Source organism: Oncorhynchus clarkii, chromosome 7, assembly GCF_045791955.1.
Source record: "Oncorhynchus clarkii lewisi isolate Uvic-CL-2024 chromosome 7, UVic_Ocla_1.0, whole genome shotgun sequence".
Taxonomy (NCBI): Eukaryota; Metazoa; Chordata; class Actinopteri; order Salmoniformes; family Salmonidae; genus Oncorhynchus; species Oncorhynchus clarkii.
Window position 1 is genome coordinate 33,884,283 of NC_092153.1, and position 18,646 is coordinate 33,902,928.

The following is an 18,646-nucleotide window of genomic DNA, read 5'->3' on the forward strand; positions in this document are numbered from 1 at the left end:
GTAGAGGCGGTTACACACTCGTCAACGATTCTCACAAGGCACCCTGATCTCCTCCCTCTGTATTTCCTTATTTTCTTCATGTGAATGACAGGGATTTGGGCCTTGTCTGGGGGCAACATTATATCCTTTGCGTCCAACTCATTAAGTGGTAACAATTCATCACATTTCTGGTACTTCAACAAAAACAAACTGGGTACCAGTGTTTGGGATGGTACATTTTTTAAATATATTTCAAAGCTGCAATGGTGTACATATAGTGAAATGTAAATAACACAGTAAAATCAAATGCACCTGTGAACCTAGAAGAATAATTGTATCTGCAGTCACAATGTCAGCAGTCTGTAACACTGACCTGGGAGCCACAACAACACACACTGCATTACACTTTATTACAGTATGTCAGTTGTCATGTCCTGTAATGGACTGAGTTATTCAATGACAACATCTAAACATAGCAATGGCCACCCCTAGTAAAGCGATAACAAATGCCCTCCTCATACACCTCCCTTCAACACAACATCAGCCTTACCCCCTCCAATATTCAAGGCAAACCCCTGTGGGTTCATGTCAATTAAACATTCGATAGAGAACTGCCACTGTATTGGTGCAGTGGAACTCAGTGCTCTTATATAATAGCGGCAGCTTTGGCTTAATGGTGTCTGACAATGAGGCTGGAGTTTGGGCGGTCTGTCTATGGCAGGAAGCAGAACAGAGTGGTCCTCTGGCGGCAGGCCAGCACTGAGGAGCAGCTAAACCACCAGCCTGGAGGCAGAATTAAGGGAATTACTTGATGTGTGATTTTTGGCAGCATTTTGTCTCTGACGGAATAAAATACAAAGGAAATCGGGATGAGCTGAGTATAAGAGCTCAGGTGCCTCTCCAATCACTGTGATTGAGTGAGGGGTGTGAAGAAGTAAAATAGTAATTTTATTCAAAACTAATTATCATATGCCATTTAGCAGACATTTTACAGCTGAAGTCGGAAGATTACATGCACCTTAGCCAAATACATTTAAACTGAGGTTTTCACAATTCCTGACATTTAATCTTAGTAAAAATTCCCTGTCTTAGGTCAGTTAGGATCACCACTTTATTTTAAGACTGTGAAATGTCAGAATAAGAGTAGAGAGAATAAATTATTTCAGCTTTAATTTCTTTCATCACATTCCCAGTGGGTCAGAAGTTTACATACACTAAATTAGTATTTGGTAGCATTGCCTTTAAATTGTTTAACATGGGTCAAACATTTCGGGTAGCCTTCCACAACCTTTCCACAATAAGTTGGGTCAATTTTGGCCCATTCCTTGCTCGCACACGCTTTTTCAGTTCTGCCCACACATTTTCAATGGGATTGAGATCAGGGCTTTGTGATGGCCACTCTAATACCTTGACTTTGTTGTCCTTAAGCCATTTTGACACAACTTTGGAAGTATGCTCGGGGTCATTGTACTTTTGGAAGACCCATTTGCGACCAAGCTTCAACTTCCTGACTGATGTCTTGAGATGTTGCATCAATATATCCACATAATTTCTCTACCTCATGATGCCATCTATTTTGTGAAGTGCACAAGTCCCTCCTGCAGCAAATCACCCCCATAACATGATGCTGCCACCCCCGTGCTTCACGGTTGGGATGGTGTTCTTCGGCTTGCAAGCCTCCTCCTTTTTCGGCCATACTCAGCTCATCCCATGGTCTTTATGGCCAAACAGTTCTATTTTTGTTTCGTCAGACGAGAGGACATTTCTCCAAAAAGTATGATCTTTGTCTCCATGTGCAAGTGCAAACTGTAGTCTAGCTTTTTTATGGCAGTTTTGGAGCAGTGGCTTCTTCCTTGCTGAGCGGCCTTTCAGGTTGTGTTGATATAGGTCTCGAAGGCTGCGTGGTCCCATGGTGTTTATACTTGCGTACTATTGTTTGTACAGATGAACATGGTAAATTCAGGCCTTTGGAAATTGCTCTCAAGGATGAACCAGACTTGTGGAGGTCTACAATTTTTTTCTGAGGGCTTGGCTGATTTCTTTTGATTTTCCCATGATGTCAAGCAAAGAGGCACTGAGTTTGAAGGTAGGCCTTGAAATACATCCACAGGTACACCTCCAATTGACTCAAATGATGTCAGTTAGCCTATCAGAAGCTTCTAAAGCCATGACATCATTTTCTGGAATTTTCCAAGCTGTTTAAAGGCACAGTCAACTTAATGTATGTAAACTTCTGACCCACTGGAATTGTGATACAGTGAATTATAAGTGAAATAATCTGTCTGTAAACAATTGTTGGAAAAATTACTTGTGTCATGCACAAAGTAGATGTCCTAACCGACTTGCCAAAAATACATTTGTGGAGTGGTTGAAAAACAAGTTTGAACTTTTCTAGTGCAGGGGTTTCGCTAGGGGCAACATTCCGCTGAAAAGGCAGCGCACGAAATTCAAAAATATTTTTTTTAAATATGTAACTCTCACACATTAACAAGTCCAATACAGCAAATGAAAGATAAACATCCTTTTTAATCTACGCATCATGTCCGATTTCAAAAATGCTTTACAGCTAAAGCAGAACATATGATTGATTATGTTAGGTCATAGCCAAGTAAAAAAAACAGCCTTTTTTCCAGACAATGTTACACAATACATGTATGTTTTGTTCGATAATGTGCCTATTTATATCCAAAAATCTCACTTTAGATTGGCGCCTTACGTGCAGTAATGTTTTGATTCCAAAACATCCGATGATTTTTCAGAAATACTCATAAAATAAAGGGTAACACTGGTGCTTACTCATACTTAACTTTTATTTACAAGGTATTATTAACTAAGAATTCAACAAAAGTTGTGTCACTGAATCTCAAAGAAACCAAAATGTAATTCCTACATAGCTACCTGGCAGGGAGCTGTAAAACAAAGCTTAATTAAATAAAGCCTTACTAGGATTGCTCTTTAGAGAAGCGAAGCTAACAGTTTCTCCCAATTATTTTTCTTTCTCCTTTTTGCCAGTCTAAATTACAGTGGGATGTGCCTTGCCTCTGACGCCCAATTCAGTGACTTCCTAGATGGGATGGGCCCTGCACAGTTTGTTGGGCGACAGACATTAGCCACAACATCATTGGGTGAGAGTTACAACGCTGTGCTTGAGATAGCTCTGGAGCCAAAAGAAGTCCCTTAAATTTGATTTGATTTGATTTATTTAACCTTTATTTAACTGGACAGATATATTGTGCAGTAATGGACAGAAGGGGCCACACTTCACCACATGAGCAAAATATATATTGTTTGTCTTAAAGTAAAAAGATTTGTGTGGTTTCATGAGTTAGGAAATGTATTAAAATTAGGTAATGTGTATGAACCATACAGCCAACATTCAATAGTAGTAAAGTTTGTGAGTGTGAGTGAGTGACTATAGTAATAGATATGTTTATAATTATCCAGGTGATGTTGAAATAGGCCTGCTGGAGAGAAATGGTGGTTTGGAGGTGGAGATTGTGCAGGCCAGAGGACTCACACAGAAACCTGGATCCAAAGGACCTCCAGGTGAGCAAGGAGATGCAACCATCATCTAATCCCTTTAGTTCTCTGGGAGATGATATCCAATCAGAACTCAAAATAAACCATATATTGCTACAGTGGAGGAAGAAACAAAACAATTTTTGAGACACTGCAAACCTTGTTCCTCATGGTAGATTTCAAGATGTCAAAGTCTAATCTTTAATCTTGTAATCTGAAATGGGGGATGAAAAGCGTATCTGTGTGATCTGATTGCTTTGAGGTATTACGCGTTCCCCAGAGACACACAATGCAATAATACCTGTCTTCTCTTGTTGCCAGCGGCTTACATTAAAGTGTACCTACTTGAAAAGGGGATCTGTGTTGCAAAAAAGAAGACAAAGTCGGTTAGGAAATCCCTGGACCCTCTGTATAACCAAGTGCTGGTGTTCTCGGAGAGTCCACAGGCAAAAGTCGTTCAGGTAAGGTAAAACAGATTTCAGTCACTATTCACTCCATATACGTAATATTCATCAGTTTCATGTTCATAAGGGCACGCAATGAAAAATGTTTAAAAATGTTTTGAAACAGGAATTGATCATGAGTATCCAGGTCCAGGTAGTCCCTCCCCTTTTCCATCTGTTTTCTTCCGCTTGGTGCCCAATGAACATGGCCCTGGTGGTCTCTACGATAATTACAATGGCAGTGACTGCGGCAATCAAAGATACTGTATCTCTGAATATTTACTCCTGTTGATGATAACCTCAAATGCAGGACACCGGGTTAATGTTAACTAGTGTTGTTGTCTAATTTTGCAGACTAGCCTATGAAGATGTAAAGACAACATCATGTAAAGTGTCATCTATAAGTGTAGCGTCAGCTACCATCTACCATTACCAGTGGAACAAATTCCATGCCCCGAAGGTGCAATCAGACGATGAAAAGTGATGATTTGGACGATTGATCCAGGATGCCTGATATACAAGTCCACGGGAGATTTTTCTCCACTCATTCTTTCCTCCCTGCGCCCTCTCACACCTTCTTCCTGTTTACTTCTCACACACACACCTGTGGCAGTACAGACATACAAAATCCGTTTCTATTAGTATGGGATCAGGCTTGCCCATTCGGCTATGAGAACAAGCACAATGGAAGGACTGAAGGCATGCTGAGTTTACTCCACCGACACACATTAGTGACTGTGCCAAAGAAAGAATAAAGTATAGTGACTGCCCTATTTTCAAATTTTGATAGCCTTATCCATTTGAGCCAGGCTCTGTATATCCCAAGTTTAGTTTCTCTATTGAAGCCGCAAAAGGGCTCTGCATGGATATGGCTAACTAAAGTCATGCCCTAGCAGTTAGAACAGAACAGAGAGGTTAATAGCCTTTCGAAACAGTCACTGTTTACTTGACAGCTTGTGATTAATCCCAGCAATGATTTGGTGTCCTATCACTGCATAATTAGATCTTTGCACCTCCCTCCTTATCATTCTGTTCAGACACATTTCTGCCTCTAGGAGACTTGGCATGGGAACACAGGGATAAACTGCCTGGTTTTCTGGTATTAGAAAGGAAAGGGGATGTTGAACATTCATCTGAAATAACATTTTCAGAGGAGAACATTTACTCCTTTCTGTCATAACAAACATTATAGGCTTAAATAGAACCCAGCCCCTCTGCAAAATGTCCTCTGGAAACCTGAGGTTGAGGAGGAACCATATTTGTAGTGGATGCCGAGGCAGGGAAACAATCTTCCGTCCAAAGATTGAGAGACATTAGTAGAAGTGATTTGTCTACTGAGTCACAGAGGAAATCAATTTTGGTCATTGATTATTTTGTCCTGCAGGAAATAGCATCTCTGTTTGTCTCACTGACATTCCCATTTTATTTCTCCAACAGGTGATTGTTTGGGGAAACTATGGACGCATGGATCGTAAATGCTTCATGGGTGTCGCCCGCATCTTATTGGAGGAGCTGGATTTGACGAGCATGGTGATTGGCTGGTACAAGCTTTTCCCCACCTCGTCCATGGTGGACCCCACGATGGCACCATTGATCCGGCACTCTTCCCAACTGTCCTTGGAGAGCACCGTGGGCCCATCCTTTGAGCGCTCTTAAGAACTTTGCTAACAGGCTCTTTTTTGAACACACCCTTCCCTTTGTGTGCCCCCCAAAAGAAATGCACTACCCCTTCAGAGGGACATATATTGACCGTAGTGTACTGCTCTGAGATGGTTAGTGACACTGGCCTTGCACTGTTTTTCAGAAATAATTTCTTTGAAACAGCAGAAAAAGGGGGCACCAAAGTTCTAGAAAGACTTTGAGAATAGGATTTCCTTATTCTTACTCTTGACTTGGGCTGTTTTTTTTACATGGCCCCAGATAATATGTCAATGCGTGTCATGGGAGCAAGAGAGAGGTTCTGGTGGCAGCCATTGGGTCTGAAGCTGAAGGTTGCAACACAGAGGGGAATGTGCAATATCATGGTTATAATGTAGCTGGTACAGAAGCAAATAAGCCAACACAAGTTCTAGACATCTACCACCAAGGAAAGCAGATTCTCTCTACAATTAAATAAGCCAAGCTGAGAATTCAAATTTAAATTGAGCTTAAGTGTTGTTTGAATAGATTTAAGATTGTCTTTGAAGCTTGTCTAATATTTTAACAGTTTCAACTGTGCCAATTTACCAGTAAGTGTCTTGACTTTGTGGCTTGTGCCATTGTTCAAAAGGGTAATTTTGGAAAGGAAACATCTGATTACAGCTCGTGACAGGGGCACTGAAGCTTCAGTTAGAGCTGTCCTTTTTTAAATTACAATCATCATTATGACACTGTCAAAGCAGGTAGTGATTAACACAACTCCACAAGTGAAGCAGTGAGGAAAGCTTGAAATATATTTTTTCATCATCTACAAAGGTCTGAGAGGAAATATGACAGATATATAATTAAATCAAAGGAATTTACAGAAAATTGTAGAGCTGTAGGGTAATGAAAATAACATGTATTTTATTTGGCCGCTTTATTATAGATGTTTTTCTATGAATGTTAGTCTTGAGTGAGCCAAAGTGTGTTTTCTGATTTATTCATGTTCAAAGGGCAGAGACGCAGAACTTGGTAGCATAGTAAGGTTGTAGCATTAGGTGGTAGCATCTGCATGACAGAATACCGTATTAGCTTATCACAAAAGAATCAAGTGTATTTGGTCTGTTTAAGTACTACACAGAACACCTGGGTCTAGCTAGAATGAGCCTACATGTTGTGTATAATGTATTAAGTCAAATTTTTATGAAATGTAAAAAAATTATAATAATATGGAGACAACATTTTGAAAATGCTGAATTAACTTGAAGACTAAATTCAAGTCTTAAGATGAACATTAAATTGTAGGCACAGCATCAAAGTGATAAAGATAAGAGTTCACTAGAGCAGGTAGCACTGGTACAGGAATATGATACCAAGACTTACTGTTTTGAAACATGTATTTTTCCAACCAATATCTTCATTTTGTAAAGCAATAAGTAGCAGCACCCATCCACAACAATCCACAACAAATGTTATGTCCCTCGAAGTGTGATGTATAAGGCTAAAACTATTATTAAGCTAATACAACCTGTAAGTAATTTATATGCAATCCAGTGTAGACAATAAGTGTGTAAAGTATGTATGTGCTGTATGTATGTATGTATGCATGCATTTGTGTGAGTGAGTGTATAAGTGTATGCATGTGTTTGAACTGACAAATGCTACATCATTAGGGTGGCCCAATAGGACAAGAGGACAAAATTAAACAGAGTTGGTGATATGTTGAGAAACAGTTTCACTCATAGTCTGACCAGAAAACTCATTTACCACATTGTACCAAGTTTACAATCAAACAAGAAAACATTTGGATTGAACCTTTACTAGCCTGAACATATTATATAGAAGAGACATGAAAAGAAAGACGCCATATTATTAAAGAATATTGGAAAAACTAGTTAAGGATTTAAAACATTTGTAAAAAAGTGCATTGTACTGTACGATTGTATTTTGTACATTTCACACATGAAAAAATGTATAGATCAAATCAATCTACTTATCTTAAATGGAATGTTTTTGTATTTTTTATTTCTTTGTGCCAAAATATTTTCTTTTTATATGTAAAACAAACCTTTGGGGAAAAATCTATGTTTTCAAAAATAACTGATATTATTTAGTACCATGTCAACTGAAAGATACACATGGCATTAAATAATCTCCATTTTAAAACTGAAGTCATTTTCCAATCAAAAACTGATGGAAGGTTTTAGTTTGAGGAATAACCTTTATCAATGAAAGACAATAGCTTCCAGGCTTCTGTTCCTTATACCATTACTTTCAAAATCAATTTAAAGTAGCTATATGAAAAATTAATAAAATAATATTGACATTGCATGGTTGTCATTCACCTACTTTAGTACTTCGGTGTACCATTTTGGATTTCCAAATGGAATGGAACATGGTTTATTGTAAAATTCACCAACTGTGATATAATAAAAAATACATGTTATGATTGAATGAAAAACATTGGTATTGTAGGAAATGTTTGAAGAATGCTCAAAATATTAACCATGTAACTACTTACAAGTGCAACCCGATTTCAAATTTAACTTGTGGTTGTCTCATATACTGTATCTCAGCCATAGAGGTATGATATCGCCTATTCAACAGTTTAATTCATGGGTCTGATGCAGTGGTGTGTGACTTTGAGTTTGTTGTAATGAGATGTTTCAATATGGTTAATTGGTGGAGAATGTCAAAAACACAAAAAATGTGCTATCTTCAGAATCCTTATCCCTTTTGTTTTACTCGTATCTGTCATGCACATCTAAATTCATTACCATCAATTGTGATGCAAGTAGAGGCCTTAAAAACACAAGAATCATACCAGATGACTTAACAATCCTAAAATGTAATTCAAGGGAAAAAAAAGTGTGAAAATGTGAACTGTTTTTTTTCTCTTCGATGTCTCAACTTATTTTGAATTCAATTTTGTCCAATGCTTATTTTGTCACAGTTTCATTTGCCCCATGCGCCTCTGTTGCTTTGCGGGTTTGGGTATTTAAAAGAGGAAAGCACTGTTTTATGTTCGTAAAATACATGGGTGTGTTTCAACTAGATCCAGAGCATATCATTTTCTTGTGCAGAGGTGTGGGATGAAATGGGGAACACATCCTTTCTGATGCTGTTAAGCATGTGGATCCTTGGTTTATTCACAATCATTTATAACATGAATATTTGAAATTCTTTCAAACTAATTGTTGAGTAATGCACAATTTGGTGAATTATTATTCTATTCCAACTGTCAATAAAATAGTTTACTCCTATTTGTAACAACATGTTGTGAACATTGCTGTGTGTATCTTTGACAGACAACATGAAATCAACAGATTATGGTAAGCAATAAAATCTATACCGATACATCAATGTTAATTATTTATGAACGGATTATGTAAACAATGCAACCTAGCCTAAAGTCATATTTTCTGCATTTTCAGACTGTTGGCCTGAGGAATAACGTTACCTACAGCATTTGTAGACTGTATAGGGCACTCACTCCATGGCGGTCATAGACAGAGCACAGCCTGGTTGTTGGTTGTCCTTTGTAGAGTGCACATTACTCTGTGTCATGGTTTAAAAAATTAATTCCATGTGGCTGCACATGTCTTCCCAGGACAGTCTTGTATTTCAGCCCCTCTTCAGGTGTCCCAACTTTTCTTTCAACAAAAAATATCCTTTTGTCAGCAAGACACATAAATTATTTCAGGCTACAAGAGTGTACACCCAAAGACAATTGCTGAATGTCATTACACTTTTTGAGCTGTTACATACAGTAAATCAAATGCTGCGAGTGCACAGTGCAGTTTGGATGCTGGAATTACTTTGAAGTGGATGAACATACATAAGGGAACTTACTTTTTTAATTGATTTGTTTGAAATGTTTGAATAGACCTCCGAAGGTCACGGAATAATTTGGCCTCTAGTCCTTTTTCGTGTGAATGTCAACACAACAGACTTCTGCTTGTGTCTGGGAGCCTTCCTGGCTCTCAGTCTCTTTTAAGATCCGCTTCAACTTCGTGTGATTTGATTAGTGTGTAGTACAGTAAGGGAATACCCCCCTGAATTGTACAAAAATGAATGGCAAGATATTGGCATTGGACAAACCATATACACGATGTCCAATACCACCCAAAGCGGCGTTGATTCGTGTAAAGTATATGGCAAATGCCATATGGCAATTGCCAATTGTAACACCTCAAAAATCCAACAGGGGGCGAGTGCGCTCCACCGGGGTTTTTCATATTGGAAATGTAACCCAAGTCAACATCCAAAAGAAAATTTTTGAAAAAAGGATATTTTTTTCAAAAACTTTTCACCCCTTAAAAAAGTGCTTTCTGGGCCTTTTTTCGAAATTCTTTCGATTTTTTTGTCAATTACACATGTGTAAGAGCTGTATGAATATACTTTTGTCCAATTTTTTTATCATATTTTTTTATTTTTTTAATTACATGCGCATAAGGCATATGTTTTGTACATTTGCAATATGATTTCATAGGAAGTCAAAAGTCAAAAGTCAAAAATGTCAAAATTTGGTAAAAAACTTCACACATCCTTAAAAAAGTGCTTTCTGGACCGTTTTTCAAAATTCTTTCAATTTTTATGTCAATTACACATGTATAAGAACTTTATCAACATACTTTAGTCATACTTTATTATCCTATTTTTTTTTTTTTTTACTTGTGCATAAGGCATATGTTTTCTCCATTTGGAATATGATTTCATAGGAAGTCAAAAGTCAAAAGTCAAAAATGTCAAAATTTGGTAAAAAACTTCACACATCCTTAAAAAAGTGCTTTCTGGACCGTTTTTCAAATTTCTTTCAATTTTTGTGTCAATTACACATGTATAAGAACTTTATCAACATACTTTAGTCATACTTTATTATCATTTTTTTTTTTTTTTTTTTACTTGTGCATAAGGCATATGTTTTCTCCATTTGGAATATGATTTCATAGGAAGTCAAAAGTCGAAAATTTGATTTTTTTTTTAAACTTTAAAAACTAAAAAAAGTGCTTTCTGGACCGTTTTTCGAAATTGTTTCGATTTTAAGACAATTAATCATGTGTAAGAAGTGTATGAATATACTTTTGTAAAATGTTATTATCATAATTTTTTTTTTTTACTTGTGCATAAGGAATATGATTTGTCTATTTGCAATATGATTTCATAGGAAGTCAAAAGTCAAAGTTACCCAAAAATGTTTTGGATGTTTTTTTGTTTATGTTTCCTTACTTTTTCAAAGTCACTGTGCATTTGCAATATGTTTCAATGGGCAGGTACCGTCACGAATTTGTCATGCTCAAAAATTTTTAGATGTATTTTTTTTTGTTTCTTACTTTTTCAAAGTCACTGTGCATTTGCAATATGTTTTAATGGGCAGGTACCATCACGAATTTGTCATGCTCAAAATTCAAGCTTTACTTTGCTCAAACTATACCTTTGTCATCTTGTGATCTAAAATATGCAACTGGTTACCCAAAAAATGTGTTGATGTTTTTTTGTTTATGTTTCCTTACTTTTTCAAAGTCACTGTGCATTTGCAATATGTTTCAATGGGCAGGTACCGTCACGAATTTGTCATGCTCAAAAAATTTTAGATGTATTTTTTTTTGTTTCTTACTTTTTCAAAGTCACTGTGCATTTGCAATATGTTTTAATGGGCAGGTACCATCACGAATTTGTCATGCTCAAAATTCAAGCTTTACTTTGCTCAAACTATACCTTTGTCATCTTGTGATCTAAAATATGCAACTGGTTACCCAAAAAATGTGTTGATGTTTTTTTGTTTATGTTTCCTTACTTTTTCAAAGTCACTGTGCATTTGCAATATGTTTCAATGGGCAGGTACCGTCACGAATTTGTCATGCTCAAAAAATTTTAGATGTATTTTTTTTTGTTTCTTACTTTTTCAAAGTCACTGTGCATTTGCAATATGTTTTAATGGGCAGGTACCATCACGAATTTGTCATGCTCAAAATTCAAGCTTTACTTTGCTCAAACTATACCTTTGTCATCTTGTGATCTAAAATATGCAACTGGTTACCCAAAAAATGTGTTGATGTTTTTTTGTTTATGTTTCCTTACTTTTTCAAAGTCACTGTGCATTTGCAATATGTTTCAATGGGCAGGTACCATCACGAATTTGTCATGCTCAAAATTTTTTAGATGTATTTTTTTTTGTTTCTTACTTTTTCAAAGTCACTGTGCATTTGCAATATGTTTTTTCACTATAGAATCATATTGCAAATGCACGTGCATCTGGTCACCCCCCCCAAAAAAAATTTTGATTTTTTTTGTTTATGTTTCCTTACTTTTTCAAAGTCACTGTGCATTTGCAATATGTTTTTTCACTATAGAATCATATTGCAAATGCACGTGCAACTGGTCACCTAAAAATAAAAATAAAATGTTTATGTTTCCTTACTTTTTCAAAGTCACTGTGCATTTGCAATATGTTTCAATGGGCAGGTACCATCACGAATTTGTCATGCTCAAAATTTTTTAGATGTATTTTTTTTTGTTTCTTACTTTTTCAAAGTCACTGTGCATTTGCAATATGTTTTTTCACTATAGAATCATATTGCAAATGCACGTGCATCTGGTCACCCCCCCCCAAAAAAATTTGATTTTTTTTGTTTATGTTTCCTTACTTTTTCAAAGTCACTGTGCATTTGCAATATGTTTTTTCACTATAGAATCATATTGCAAATGCACGTGCATCTGGTCACCCCCCCAAAAAAATTTTTGATTTTTTTTGTTTATGTTTCCTTACTTTTTCAAAGTCACTGTGCATTTGCAATATGTTTTTTCACTATAGAATCATATTGCAAATGCACATGCAACTGGTCATCCCCCCCCCAAAAAATTAGATTTTTTTTATGTTTCCTTACTTTTTCAAAGTCACTGTGCATTTGCAATATGTTTTTTCACTATAGAATCATATTGCAAATGCACATGCAACTGGTCATCCCCCCCAAAAAAATTTAGATTTTTTTTATGTTTCCTTACTTTTTCAAAGTCACTGTGCATTTGCAATATGTTTTTTCACTATAGAATCATATTGCAAATGCACGTGCAACTGGTCACCCAAAAATAAAAATTTTGGATTTTTTTTGTTTATGTTTCCTTACTTTTTCAAAGTCACTGTGCATTTGCAATATGTTTCAATGGGCAGGTACCATCACGAACTTGTCATGCTCAAAATTTTTTAGATGTATTTTTTTTTGTTTCTTACTTTTTCAAAGTCACTGTGCATTTGCAATATGTTTTTTCACTATAGAATCATATTGCAAATGCACATGCAACTGGTCATCCCCCCAAAAAAATTTTAGATTTTTTTTGTTTATGTTTCCTTACTTTTTCAAAGTCACTGTGCATTTGCAATATGTTTTTTCACTATAGAATCATATTGCAAATGCACGTGCAACTGGTCATCCCCCCAAAAAATTTTTAGATTTTTTTTGTTTATTTTTCCTTACTTTTTCAAAGTCACTGTGCATTTGCAATATGTTTTTTCACTATAGAATCATATTGCAAATGCACATGCAACTGGTCATCCCCCCCAAAAAAATTTAGATTTTTTTTATGTTTCCTTACTTTTTCAAAGTCACTGTGCATTTGCAATATGTTTTTTCACTATAGAATCATATTGCAAATGCACATGCAACTGGTCATCCCCCCCAAAAAATTTTAGATTTTTTTTGTTTATGTTTCCTTACTTTTTCAAAGTCACTGTGCATTTGCAATATGTTTTTTCACTATAGAATCATATTGCAAATGCACGTGCAACTGGTCACCCAAAAATAAAAATTTTGGATTTTTTTTGTTTATGTTTCCTTACTTTTTCAAAGTCACTGTGCATTTGCAATATGTTTCAATGGGCAGGTACCATCACGAATTTGTCATGCTCAAAATTTTTTAGATGTATTTTTTTTTGTTTCTTACTTTTTCAAAGTCACTGTGCATTTGCAATATGTTTTAAAGGGCAGGTACCATCACGAATTTGTCATGCTATAAAAATCTTGCAGGAATGTGAAATTGACTGGCCCGATGAACTCGGGATGGCTTTGCAGTGATTCTGGGTCATCTCAATCGCTCGTTTGGGTTGATTTCAGAATGTCGCTTTTGGTGATGTTTTTTCACTATAGGATCATATTGCAAATGTACAAGAGTCAAGTGGACAAGAGTCCATCAGTCAATTAGATATCATTCTGACCACCAAACTGATACAAACTGACACCAAACCCACTTTTTCCAACTCGTTTAGTAGCCAACTATTACATACTTCAGAGCTGGCCCAAAATTCACAACCCCTTCGGTTCAAACCATAAAAAAACCATAAAACACGTAGTTACGTTCTAGCTGCGGGTCCATTTCTTATGTTATGTGTTGGCCTAGCTGAGGCGACCCCGAATCCCAAGTTTCGGCTCGATAGGTCATTTGGTGTCCGAGAAAAACCCTAATTGGTGCTGAAAATCCACTATTTTCCATGACTTGCTACGGGGTCCTTGAATGAGCTATTGGACAGAAACGTTGGGGTCTGTCTATATGGGCCGAGACGTTTGCAATGCACCTAGTCTTGCGACTCTGGGACATTTCTAAATGTCGTCATTTTCGTGATGCAAAAATGAATTGAAGTTATTTCAAATGTACGAGGCTGTTTCTCGGTCCGAGAACCTTCTAGAGCCACGTAACTCACCACGCACCATCTACGGGAGGTCTAGAACAGGTTTCTAAAGTTTCGGAACTCTAGGTCCGACGGTTCTTTTTTAGCTCCAACAAAGCTAACTATTGGAGCCAGTGTCTGTCTCTACGCACCCCAATACGTCCCTCCTTCCAAGTTGTGTTTTAGTGTGATTTTTTTTTCCTTTGATTTTTTTTGGGAAAAATGACTGATTTACAGTTCATGGGGGTTGCCTAATCACACATATGAAGTTTTGGAAAGATCAGACTTTTTTAACCCTTCGAAACAGCCCCTAAGACACCAATTATGGCACTTCCGGTTGGCACAGGAAGTTATAAATCAACACATATCCTCATTGGGGTATGCTGTTACAGAATCCTGAGTTTTAAGTCCTTACGTTAAGAATTGACTGATCTACACAGGGTTGAATGCACTATGTCTATCAAACTGCATGCAGTGTATGGGTAAACACTTTTAGGGGCATTTTAACCACTTCCGGTTGGTCCAGGAAGCTTAGAATCAACACAGGTAGACCTCATAGTGGCCTGATGGACTGGTACCGAAGACAGGTTCATACGGCATTCATAACCCACATAGGCCTCAGGTTGAAATTAGGGGTGCAGGCAATGTATTCCTATGGGGAGAGATGACACTGTAATCTGTGAGATCAAAAAACACTGTTTTACTGTTAAGGGTTAATGCCACACGGTCAAGGTTAGGCTTGTTCAGATCGGGAGGACCTTAGGAACATTCATGTGGTGCAATTTTTCTTCTCACTCTAACGGTTCTCTCACTGTCACCCAAAAGCAAATGACATTGTTGTGCAGGCTTCATTTTGGGCCTACTATTCTAATGCTCGCTGCGCCTAGACCGAGCGAGCTACGGTCAAGCGGGATATCTCGCTGAACTCGGTACGGCCTAGGGATTATGGTAATGCCATTTCCTGCTCTCTGTGTCTTTAAGCACCGCACTTTATCACTCCATCCTTCCTGTGTGTGTGTGAGGGAGCTTTTCTTTGACATCTGTTGGGATTAATGACTGATTTACAGTTCAGAAGGGTTACCTAGTCACACATATGAAGTTTTGGAGAGATGTGACTTTTTTAACCCTTCGAAACAGAGAGTGTGACCCAATTAAAGGCACTTCCGGTTGGCACAGGAAGCTATAAGTAAACACATGTCTTGATTTACATAGCCACTTACAGAATCCCGAGTTTTAAGTCTTTACGTTAAGAATTGACTGATCTACACAGGGTTGAATGCACTATGTCTATCAAACTGCAGGCAGTGTATGGGTAAACACTTTTAGGGGCATTTTAACCACTTCCGGGTACTCCAGGAAGCTTAGATTCGACACAGGTAGATCTCATAGTGGCCTGATGGACTGGTACCGAAGACAGGTTCATACGGCATTCATAACCCATATAGGCTTCAGGTTGAATTTTGTGGTGCAGGCTATGTATTCCTATGGGGAGAGATGTCACTGTAATCTGTGAGATCAAAAAACCCTGTTTTACTGTGAAGGGTTAATGCCACACGGTCAAGGTTAGGCTTGTTCAGATCGGGAGGACCTTAGGAACATTCATGTGGTGGAATTGTGCTTCTCACCCTAACGGTTCTCTCACTCTCACCCAAAATCAAATGACGTTGTGGGGCAGGCTTCATTTTGGGCCTACTATTCTAATGGTCGCTGCGCCTAGACCGAGCGAGCTACGGTCAAGCGGGATAGCTCGTTGAACTCAGCACAGTCTGGAGACTATGGTAATGCCATTTCCTGCTCTCTGTGTCTTTAAGCACCGCACTTTATCACTCCATCCTTCCTGTGTGTGTGTGAGGGAGCTTTCTTTGACATCTGTTGGGAGAAATGACTGATTTAAAGTTCAGAAGGGTTACCTAGTCACACATATGACATTTTGGAGAGATCAGACTTTTTTAACCCCTCGAAACAGCCCCTGAGACACCAATTATGGCACTTCCGGTTGGCACAGGAAGCTATAAGTCAACACATATCTTGAATGACATAGCCACTTACAGAATCCTGAGTTTTAAGTCTTTACGTTAAGAATTGACTGATCTACAAAGGGTTGAATGCACTATGTCTATCAAACTGCAGGCAGGGTATGGGTAAACACTTTTAGGGGCATTTTAACCACTTCCGGTTGCTTCAGGAAGCTTAGATTCGACACAGGTAGACCTCATAGTGGTCTGATGGACTGTCATAGAAGACAGGTTCATAAGGCATTCATAACCCACATAGGCTTCAGGTTGAATTTAGAGGTGCAGGCAATGTATTCCTATGGGGAGAGAAGTCAAAGCAAGCTGTTTCAAGTAAACACCTTCTTTTTACTGTGAAGGGTTAATGCCACACGGTCAAGCTTAGGCTTGCACGGATCGGGAGGACCTCAGGAACGTACCTGAGGTCGAATTGTGCTTCTCACCCTAACGGTTCTCTCACTGCCACCCAAAATCAAATGACATTGTGGGGCAGGCTTCATTTTGGGCCTTCTTTTTTTCAAGTTTGCTGCACTCAGAACGAGCTACGGTCAAGCGGGGCGTCTCGTTGAACTCGTCACAGTCTGGAGACTATGGTGATGCCATTTTTTGTGTTGATTTCAGAATGACATTTTGGTGATGGTCCCTCTCCGTTTAAACATATTGCAAATGCACAAAAGTCAACTAGCAAGTCAGTGTCCATCAGTCAATTAGATGTCATTATGACACCAAACGGATATCAATTGACACCAAACCCACTTTTTCCTACTCATTTAGTAGCCAACTATCACATATGTCAGAGCAGGCCCATAATTCACAGCGTCTTCAGTTTAAAACATAATAAAAAGGTAAAACACATAGTTACGTTCTAGCTGCGGGTCCAGTTCGGACATTATGTGAAGTCCTATGTGAGGCGACCCCGAATCCCGAGTTTCGGCTCGATAGGTCATTTGGCGTCCGAGAAAAACCCTAATTGGTGCTGAAAATCCACTATTTTCCATGCCTTCCTACGGGGTCCTTGAACGAGCTATCGGACAGAAACGTTGGGGTCCGTCTCTATGGGCCGAGCCGGTTTCAATGCACCTAGCCTTGCGTCTCTGAGACTTTTCTAAACGTCGTCATTTTCGTAATGGTCAAAATGAATTGAAGGTATTGCAAATGTACGAAGCTGTTTCTCGGTCCGAGAACCGTCTAGAGCCACGTAACTCACCACGCACCATCGACCGGAGGTCTAGAACAGGTTTCTAAAGTTTCGGAACTCTAGGTCTGACGGTTCTTTTTTAGCTCCAACAAAGCTAACTATTGCAGCCACTGTCTGTCTCTACGCACCCCAATACGTCCCTCCATTCAAGTTGTGTTTTAGTGTGATTTTTTTTTCCTTTGATTTTTTTGGGAAAAATGACTGATTTACAGTTCATGGGGGTTGCCTAATCACATATATGAAGTTTTGGACAGATCTGACTTTTTTAACCCTTCGAAACAGCCCCTGAGACACCATTTAAGGCACTTCCGGTTGGCACAGGAAGCTATAATTAACCACATATCCTCATTGGGGTATGCTTTTACAGAATCCTGAGTTTTAAGTCTTTACGTTAAGAACTGAGTTATTTACGGAGGGTTTAGTATGTGTGTGTTATTTCAGAAAATCATAGAAAATCACAGAAATGTCGCAGAGCTCCGCAGCACACTTTAAAAAGATTCGTATGAACACCCTGCAACTGGATCTGTAACCGTTGAAAAAAAAAAACGCCTATTTGTGACCATCACCAAGATGTCATTGTTCCGTTTCTCTTAAATGACGATAGATAAATGGCTGTTTTTTTTTTTATTGACACCGGAGGCTCCTTGACTTTGACCTGAAGTGGAAAAATAATTTCTCTATTTCCATTTAGGACCTTTAATCCCAGAAAAACGGCCATAACTCAAAAACCGTCGAGGCCTAGACGCCATCTTGTTCGGGGCCAACTGCCCATTATGCCAAACCTACGCTCACCGAGTTTCGGCTTCGAAATATTTTCCGTTTTCGAGATAAGGCCCCGTCGTGATTCGTGATGTTTTGCCAAATTGCCATATGATTCCGTATGCCCTCTTGTGGGAAATTCCGGGACAGCGGAAAAACGGTCAAAAACTTGTTTATTTTTTAAAACGGAAACCGAATGTCCGACAAAGTTCATTTGATGACTTCCCGGTAGGTCTGGCCCTACCGCACGGCCCGACGCCGACCGCGAATTTTACAAACGATTTCGGACGTCTAGTAAGGGACCGTACATTTGCAATATGGACTTTCTCACTGATCATACACGAAATGCCGAAATGTTCCCTTAAGGTATGTAAGGTCACACTCATCCACACACCCGACTATACACACCTCATATAGAGTACCAGTCAAATGTTTGGACACACCTACTCATTCA

The 18,646-nt window shown here is 38.3% G+C and overlaps 1 protein-coding gene across 2 annotated transcripts in view; it reads left to right on the plus strand.

Moving 5' to 3' along the window:
* Positions 1-6,663, plus strand: part of LOC139413217 (regulating synaptic membrane exocytosis 4) — a 41,450-nt gene extending 34,787 nt beyond the window's left edge. For both annotated transcript variants that reach the window (XM_071160337.1, XM_071160338.1), the window contains exons 3-6: positions 2,992-3,104; positions 3,424-3,525; positions 3,820-3,959; positions 5,379-6,663. In XM_071160337.1, the coding sequence (XP_071016438.1) occupies positions 2,992-3,104; positions 3,424-3,525; positions 3,820-3,959; positions 5,379-5,597 (574 nt within the window). In that variant the 3' untranslated portion in view covers positions 5,598-6,663. The remainder of the gene's footprint in view (positions 1-2,991; positions 3,105-3,423; positions 3,526-3,819; positions 3,960-5,378) is intronic.
* The last annotated feature ends 11,983 nt before the right edge of the window (positions 6,664-18,646 follow it).